This window comes from Rattus rattus, chromosome 7 (assembly GCF_011064425.1).
Source record: "Rattus rattus isolate New Zealand chromosome 7, Rrattus_CSIRO_v1, whole genome shotgun sequence".
Taxonomy (NCBI): domain Eukaryota; kingdom Metazoa; phylum Chordata; class Mammalia; order Rodentia; family Muridae; genus Rattus; species Rattus rattus.
Window position 1 is genome coordinate 30,539,005 of NC_046160.1, and position 9,407 is coordinate 30,548,411.

Consider the following 9,407-nt stretch of genomic DNA (forward strand, 5'->3'; position numbering starts at 1 on the left):
TGTCTAAATTAACTAGGTATTTCTGATAATGTGACCACAAAACTTTTGGTGTTTTTCTTTCTTTTTTTGAAAAATAATTTTCAAGCTACAGTCAGGCGAGCTACTTTTCTTTAACCTAAGAATTTTTGCATTCCATTGTTTCTAACTGTGTAAGTTGGAATGGTGCCTCTTTAGACAAGTTTAGAGCTTTGTTACTTAAATTGTTTCACAAGAATCTTAATTTCCAAGAAGCATTGCTCATTTTAATTTTAGCCAGCTGAATGAATTTCTCTGTAGCATCACGAGTGTATACCAATGTTAACACTGTTCACTTCTAAATAAACTCGCTGGTGGTTTCAAATGTAGTTCATAAGATGAACTCTTTGTCAAGTCGGCCTCAGGAGGAAAACTACACGTCCCAGCAAGCCCCGCGCGCACTAGCCCAGGACGGCAGGCGGCGCCCCAGAGTCCTTCGCGTGTAGGTGGCCCCCTGGACTCCGGAACCTGTGTGCTAGGCCCAGTGCACCCTGCCCGGAAGGCTATGGCAGTGGCTAGTGTGGCCGCAGCGCTCCTGGCCGCACTGGGCGGGGCGTTGTGGCTGGCAGCCCGGCGGTTCTCTGGGTCAAGTGGCCAGCGGCGGCAGGGAGGCGGAGACCCGGGCCTCATGCGCGGGAAGACGGTGCTGATCACCGGAGCAAACAGTGGCCTGGGCCGCGCCACGGCCGGGGAGCTGCTACGCCTGGGGGCGCGGGTCATCATGGGATGTCGGGACCGCGCCCGAGCAGAGGAGGCAGCGGGTCAGCTCAGGCAGGAGCTTGGTCAGGCTGGGGGTCTCGGGCCCGATGCCACCGATGGCCAGCTGGTCGTTAAGGAGCTGGACCTCGCCTCGCTGCGCTCCGTGCGAGCCTTCTGTCAAGAACTGCTACAGGTGTGGGTCTAATGGAGCCCAGTCACCCAACGGGAGGGGCCTCTGAGGCCTGGGGTGACCTTGAGAGTGGCCATGACTTAGTAGGAATGACACCTGCCTTTCTGGGACCCTGCTAGGAGGAGGGGCAGGGCTGAGAAGGATTTCCTGGGAGGTCCTCAGAAGTGAATAAATAAGCCAGTGTCTGGACATTTCGTTTTGTTAGGCGAGGACAGTCTAGAAGTCACCCCCTGTCAAAAGTGAAATGTGTGCCAAATCTTATGGTGTCACTAAAGGCCTTAGAGCACCGCAGGAGAAAAGCTAGCCAAGAGCTTTGATTAGGCCTTTTGTAAAAACGTTTCTTCCTGTTTTTCTTTCTCATTTCCATTTCTTGGTTTTGTTTATTTTTTGTTTTGTCCTGCTGAAGAAGGAGGGGGGTGTCACTTGCTGACTGACATCCTACATTTTCCCTAACCAGACTCTACTGTGATTTCCAAAGAAAATGGAAGTTGGAATCCCACTAATTGACTGAAAAGGGGCAGGAATAAAAATAATTAAATGCTTAGCTTTATGGAAGGTTTGATGTATGCTAAGGGGATGTGCTAAGGACATTTTTTAAATATCTTTGGCTATTGTTAGATCTTGAATCAACGCATGTAAAGCAACCATTACTATCTCTACTTCATAATAGGGAACTGAGGCATAGGAAGGTTAAGTAACTTAATATGTCTGTCCCAGACTCCTTGCTTTAATCTCTTCGTGCTTGAAGGCTGAGGAGTGTGGTTTCTTTGTGTATGGTAAATATTCTACCGAAGTAGAAAGGCTGTGGCCAAGGTGACTTGCCAGAGGTAGATCTAAAGGCAGTCAGATACAAGAGGGCGCTTGTCTCTTTTGGAATCTCTTGAATTGAAAGCAGAGGTCCTAAACGCCTTTTTTCTCCTTTTCCATGGCGTACTTAGACCAAAAGAAATATCTGTAAGTTCATTTGCTAACATTTAGATATTTAATTCTTACAATTTTTATTAATGGAACTGTGTTCATGTTGGACACAGCCACCTTCATTCTTGTTCAACATAGACTTTTTAGCCTTTCACTTGCGTTCAAGACAGTAGCTGTTAACAACTACTGAAAGCACAGCTGTACAAAGAAACCCTTTCATCAGAAGAGAGACCATATTGAACCCCTTGGAGCGAATTGTTTTTGAGATAATGAGTAGAGTATCACTCTTTCCCTCAAAGTTTAAGCCATTACACATCATACTCCTGTTGTGTTCTGGGGCATCGTGTTGCTTACTGAGAGCCAGCCAGATAGAGAAGTTGGTATTTTGTTTTGTTGTTAGCATTTTATTTGCATGTAGCAGATGAAGTACCAATACTTGTCTCCGGGAGATTTTGAAAGCATAGGAAACAAGTCACCCTGCCTCGCTGATATGTCAATAAGGTCGTGCATGCTCATTCCTGACACCTTTGTTGCTTTGGTGTCTTGAGTTAGAACCAATAAAAAAGTCAGAATACAAAGAGGTACCTAAATAGTGCTGTCCTAAGTATTTACGTTCTTGCTTGGCCCTGAAGTTCAGTGTTTATAATTAGAAGAAAGAAGAAATAGACGTTTTGACATTCTACTGTTTGGTATTCATGGAATTTATGGTATTTATCTCCTAGAATTTAAAAAATAGAAAATGATAAAGTCTTAAACCCAGCAAAGAATGATAGCTCAGAAATGATTAATTCTGGAAACTTTCCCAGAGGATTAGTGAAGACGAACACTCCTTTCTTGCCATATCTGTGAACTTAGACCTTTTTGAAGTTGACTGTTGGAAAAACGTGAAGTCTTTTCGACAGGCCAGAATGAGAAACAGTTAACACGACAGGTAGCCTCTGATAACAGTTGTGAAATTTAACACATTTTTCTTTTACTTACACTTGGAAAAAAACATTAAGAGTTGAAATGAAATTTGACCTGAAATTGATTTAATGATGGGTCATCACCATGGTCTTACACCTGGAATATGTTGTACATTTGTTTTCCTCTATCATCAGAAGAGATGGAGGAGCCAGGAAAGAGCCAAGGAAAAACAAATTCTACAAGAATGAGAAGGTTCTCTGTGAGAACAGTACAATGCAGGACTTTAATTTTAGAAAATGTGGAGGTATATGATAAAAGTGCCAAGCTGACTATATAGGTTCTGTAATTTGGGAACCTCTTGATCCTTAAGGAAGGACCGTTCTAGAATCACAGTGAAGGTTAATGCTCTCTTACTTCCTGTACTACTGTGACACTTGTGTAACAGTCAGTCCCTGTTGTTGTCAGTAATATATATTTTAATAAACCACTCAATGATTTTATTAATTTTCCTATCTTGATTTAGTCACAGTTCTCTCTAGCCCTAAGTTTGCATCCATGACTTTCTCTTTGTACCAGTTTTAAGGAAGTGCACTCTTAACAGAATTACAGAGTAAAGCATCTTAATTTACTACTGATGGTGTTACCAGTAAGATAGGAGTCACAATACCACCTTCTACTGGATATGGTTGGCCTGCTTACCCTCCAAGCTCTGTTTTAAACATTCCACTTAGAAGACCAGAATAGGTTACTAATTATGATCTGGACTTTGGAGTCTAAGCATCTTCAGGCTGGGTCTGACATGCCTCTTAGGAGCTTGTTGACGCTTAGCAAGTCACCTGGGTTTACCTTGAACTTAGAATATTATTGGAAGTAGATAAGGTTATTTGAGAAAGGGACCACGTAGGCCCTATTAATCATGCAGCATCACTTGAAAAGTATATTTTTCATATTTTGCAAGTTTTTTAGAGTTTATCATAGGGACATATAAGTTTGATATGATAATACCAAATATAACATGATAACACCAAAATTGATGTTTTTCTAATTCACCTGAAATTAAGGGAGACATGGAATCCTAGGATTCTCTCATCCCCAAATTTGCTCTGTTTGTTTTTTAAGAAAGACCTTGATAATTAACATAATCAACATCTGAATGAAATGTGAAACTACATATATTTATAATTACAAAGTTGAAAAATCATGACAATGCTTCAAATAGTTCCCAGATATACCAACTAAAACTTGAAATTAGTGTTAGTCTCACTTGTTCTTACTAAAACATAGATGAAAAAAACATATGGAAAATGTGTTCATAATTCTGCATTCTCTTCCTGGTTTCAAAGGAGGAGCCCAGGCTAGATGTCCTGATCAATAATGCGGGGGTTTTCCAGTGCCCATATACGAAGACTGAAGATGGATTTGAGATGCAGTTTGGAGTGAACCACCTGGGCCACTTCCTTCTCACCAATCTTCTCCTTGGGCTCCTCAAAAGTTCAGCTCCCAGCAGGATTGTAGTCGTTTCCTCTAAACTTTATAAATATGGAGACATCAACTTTGAAGACTTGAACAGTGAACAAAGCTATAATAAAAGCTTCTGTTATAGTCGAAGCAAGCTGGCTAACATTCTTTTCACAAGGGAACTAGCCCGTCGCTTAGAAGGAACAAATGTGACTGTCAACGTGCTGCATCCTGGTATTGTGCGAACAAACCTGGGGAGGCACATACACATCCCATTGCTGGCAAGACCACTTTTCAATTTGGTGTCCTGGGCTTTTTTCAAAACTCCATTAGAAGGTGCCCAGACCTCCATCTACTTAGCCTCTTCACCCGACGTGGAAGGTGTATCGGGAAGGTACTTTGGTGATTGTAAGGAGGAAGAACTCTTACCCAAAGCTATGGATGAGTCAGTGGCAAGAAAACTGTGGGATATCAGTGAAGTGATGGTTGGCATTCTAAAATAGGAGTAAAGATAACAGGACTATTTATAAGATGATCCATTACACCCTTGGACAGGAATGGTATGTTGTGAGCATGTGCTACTTGAAAACAGCCTTGCAGCAATCCTGAGAGGTGCATGTGGGCATTTGAAGGACACTGCTATTATTTGGGGCTAATACAAAGTTCAGCAAAGATGTTATAAATGTGGATCATAACTAAAATGTAACAATTCTGTTTTATTAAATATAATTGGGCAATTATAACTTAAATATACTGGTAATTTAAAAGATATCTTAAGAGGGTTTTCCAAAATTTTGATTTTCATGGCAAAAATGTTCAGAATTTTTACTACAATGCTTGTTTTGTGGAAATGCCTAATGTATGCACATAAATCATCACTTGGAATAAATGTATGATGTAGGTTTTTCAGTGTGCATTTCTTTAAAAGCAGCTGAATGTAGTCCTTTAATTTTTCCTCATTAGCCTTTCTTGGTTTTGCTGTGCGGGGTTCTTCTGTCATATCTTGCACACTGTTCTGTTTCTAAACCTGCAGTCTATGACCTGGTGTCCTTACACACTTCCAATCCTATGATGGTTTTCCAGTTTCCATTTTGTTTTGTTTTGTGTTTTTTTTTGTTTTCCTTTTCCAACTATAGAATTCTTTATTCAGAGCACTCAACGTAAGGTTGAGTATGTAAATATAGCAGTGATGTCAGACTGGAATATCCAAAAGGGACGTTGTAGAATGTCGTAGTTGATAAATCATTCTTATTTAAACTTTAAGCTCCTTAATTCACACTGGAGATACTTCGTGGACTGTCACATGCCTCGTATTCAGTGCTGTTGGGTGGAAAGAATTCTGTCACCACAGGCCCAATATAGTGGACTAGATGTAGAAACAAACTATGAAATTTATATTCTTATAACTCTTTAAACTCAAATTTTACTCTTTAGATTCAAATTTATACCCTTTAAACAGGTAAATGTCTGGTGACTACCGCTGTCCATACACAGTGCCCAGCTCTGCATGTGGAAGAGCAGCCCATACCCTTGACTTTAGATCATTATCTCGTTATATGTTCCTTAAGTCTGCAGTAGCCTTTTCAAGGACACAACTGACCTGTGCCCAAAAAGTGTACCTGGAGACAGAATCAATTCTTTCTTCTTTGTTTCCTTTGATTTTGTACCTTGCTAAAGTGAACTAATTATTCACTTCGGGTTCAGTTAGACAATTTAAAATAATTTTTCAGAGAAAAAAAGTTTTTCTCCTTTAAGAATCAGCATGTAGGGCTGGAGAGATGGCTCAGCGGTTAAGAGCACTAACTGCTCTTCCAGAGGTCCTGAGTTCAAATCCCAGCAACCACATGGTGGCTCACAACCATCTGTAATGAGATCTGATGCCCTCTTCTGGTGCGTCTGAATACAGCTACAGTGTACTCACATATATGAAATAAATGAATAAATCTTAAAGAAAAAAGAATCAGGGGTTGGGGTTTGGCTCAGTGGTAGGCGGCTTGCTTGCAAGTGCAAGGCCCTGGGTTGGGTCCTCAGCTCAAAAAAAAAAAAAAAAAAAAAAAAAAGGATCCGAATGTAGCTGACAGGGAGTGGTAAAGTACAACAAAGAATGAAGGGGTGTTAGTCAAAAATAACTGAGCCAAATGGATATACTGTTGGCATCTGCAGAGTAACACCAGAAGTATCAGCTTAATAACTTCCATTATTTTTGTCTTGACACCTCAAAATATTGAAAAAAGCAATGAAAACACCAAGTGAGAGACAGCTCCATTTAGTGTAATGGCCATTGGGGCAGACCTAACTCTTTGTTATTTTAAAGACCATGTCATACCTGCTTACTAATATTGGTTCTTCAGACTGGCAAGGTCTTGGCAGATCATGCAAAGGTGTGTTTTCCTTTAGAGCACTGTGCTATGAATACAACAAATGGGTGTATTCACCACAGGTGTTTCTACGGGAGTAGTGGGCAGAGGTACATCGTGTTCTTTGAAAAGTATTTTAGAAGGTTATCCTACAAAAAGACTGCTGAATTTGGAAATATGGACAGGAAGTACACAAGAATGCAACTTGGAATGGAAGCTAATAAATCTGTCCTACACCTTGACTTCATTAAAAAGGAGCTCCTTTTTCATTTAATACCATCTTTTTCTGGCCGTGTTAGGATATCTGATGCTTTTCAGGGATTTGGACCCTTTGAGCCTTTCAGAGTTCTTGTTGGTGGCACCACAATAAAATAGGATCTATTAATTTACTGTGATGGGGAAAAATACTTATCTGCAAACACCAACTATTATGGTAAAATGAGCTGCCATTTGGAAGGTGTCTTTCTCACCACCGTGGCTGATGGAATCAAGGACCCACAGCACCAGCCTACTAGGTACAGTTGGGCGATTATTCCAGCTCTGAGAGAAAGCTCACTTCTGATCATTCTACCTACAAAAGGAATGAGGGAAACAGTTCTGTTATCTTGATCTTTTTACACTTGGCAACTACTGGTAGAGCAATCCTGAGCCAGGTAATGAAATGAATGAGGTAAACCCCACTTTTCCATCCCAATTCTTGAATATGTTTTTGTTGTTGTTTTTTGTTTGTTTTTAACTGACCCACTTAAGCAGTTTGGTCCTAGAAGCAATACAATCACTGGTCTGCAGTTTCAACATCTCCCACATTACTTAATCTAGAGGGGTTCTTAATTACCATCTAACTGGGAAAGTAATTCCATTTCTTAACCTAACACTACATTGGGTTTAAGTAATTATTTCCCAACTTAACTGTCCCAATAATCATGGGAAATTTCTTAACCTTTCAAAAGGTTGTTTTCCTAGCTCTCATGTTAGATATATAATATCCACTTTAAACTTTATTGTTGTGTATAAGAGAAGGTGCATATATGTCTGAGCTATCGCATATATATCAAGATTATAGAACAAGTTTGTGGAGTCAGCTCCCTCCTCCCACCTTCCCCTTGGTCCTGGAGATCAAACTCAGCTCAGCAGGCATCTGTAGAGAGAACTGAACTATTTTGCTGCCTGATAACTATGTACATTAAAGGACTGGTCAGTGAATGGATGTGACAGAGAGATCCAAGCATTTGGTGAAATGATAACATGGAAACACATCAACTTTTCTGTCAAAAATGTGACTATTAGTGATGTTAGTGTAATAAGAATCAGCGATAGGGATGGTTCATTGTGTACATCTGACAAAAAGGCCTCTAAACCAAGAATCAGTAATCCAGTTTTTGTAAATAACTAGGTGTGCAATATCAAGATGTGCATATTTAATGAGTCATTTCCAATTCATGTTACATAGTCTTAACATCGCTTTTATTTTCTCTAATATTATAAAATTATAAAACCATTCTTAGCTAATCCAGAACATTGTAACGTATTTCAACATTTAGCGCTACCTTCCAAGGCTGGTACATCCACCATCAAGTCATCTCTATGCAGCAGTTGTAATAATGCAAAAACTCTTACTCTATGAAGCTGCTTCTGTTTTTCTATATAATTTCTAATCTTGTATGATTATTTGCCTTAAGACCCAGGAGGTCTAAAGAGTATATTTTTAAATCTATCTCCAGCTATAAATTCTGGTGTGAGGAATAGCAGTTATCTTCCTCCAACTTCTTCCCTGCACAAACCTGCTGGGTCTGGCCAGAGATCTAAGAAAAATCTATATTTGAATATTTAATTGATTCCAAATGTCCCAAGGAACACTAAAGAGAACATGTTACTAATCACCCTTCAGGAGCTGGGCCCCCACAGACAGCTTCAGATGTTCACAAGGCTTCCCTGGACAATGGGGAGTTAAATTAGCTATAGGTCAACATGGAGGAAGGTAGTTAATTCCTACAGGAAAGTTGGAAGGCATGCCTAGTTTTCTGCAAACAGCAAGGAAGAGGTTTTTGCCAAGCCAGATGTTTAATCAAAGTAGAGTAGATTCACTCTTCGACAGCCACCATGTACAAGCTTACTGTAAGTTCAGAATTGCCATTCTTCCTGAGAAACACTCAGATTGATTCTCTCAGCTTGTTAAGGTGCTAGGTGGATGGCTTTTCTTTAGCAACCTGTGAGTCCAACCTTTGGCCTTTGCAAGAGTACTTTGGAAAGTTCATGCTGGAAAACTGGAAAACTACGTTTTTTTAAAGTAACAAAAAAAAGTGGCATAATGTTTTAAGTAAGTTTGTAATTTTGTGTTAGACTACATTCACAGGTATCCGGGAGTTCTTATGCCACACAGACCGCAGGTTGGCATGACTGTGGACCCTTCCTCCTTTTCTTCCTATCATTAATAAAACAAGCAAATTACATAGCATTCACTTGTTCAAATTAACACATATTTGAATGTCCTTTATATGTTTGAATTGGTCTAGTGTCTGACTCCTGGGGATGCAGGAGGCACCAGAGAAAAGCCAGCCAAAGCTACATGTGTGTCCTTGTGTACTTCGTTGGCTGGGTTTGCTGTTAATCACAGTACAATCTAATAGTCGTAACACAAACTGGTAAACTATGAGGTCAAAGAAAAGTGATTTTCTGTGAAAATTAGCCTGAGTGCTCTCCTACAAGGAAATGAGGGAAATCACTGGAGTTCACTGCTGAATAAAGTTATAAACAACTATCTTTTTCTAAAAATAAATGCTGTGAACACACCAAAGATTCCAGTACTCAGTCACTTGCAAGTGACTTTTAACACTGAGTCCAGTATCTACTGCTTGTTTGCATTG

General features: G+C 40.0%; 1 protein-coding gene across 1 annotated transcript; it reads left to right on the plus strand.

Moving 5' to 3' along the window:
- Positions 1-66: 66 nt before the first annotated feature.
- Positions 67-5,091, plus strand: Rdh14 (retinol dehydrogenase 14). The gene is made up of 2 exons (XM_032907470.1): positions 67-907; positions 4,072-5,091. The coding sequence occupies exons 1-2, from the start codon at positions 521-523 to the stop codon at positions 4,687-4,689; spliced, it is 1,005 nt and encodes a 334-aa protein (XP_032763361.1). The 5' UTR covers positions 67-520; the 3' UTR covers positions 4,690-5,091.
- Positions 5,092-9,407: the final 4,316 nt, after the last annotated feature.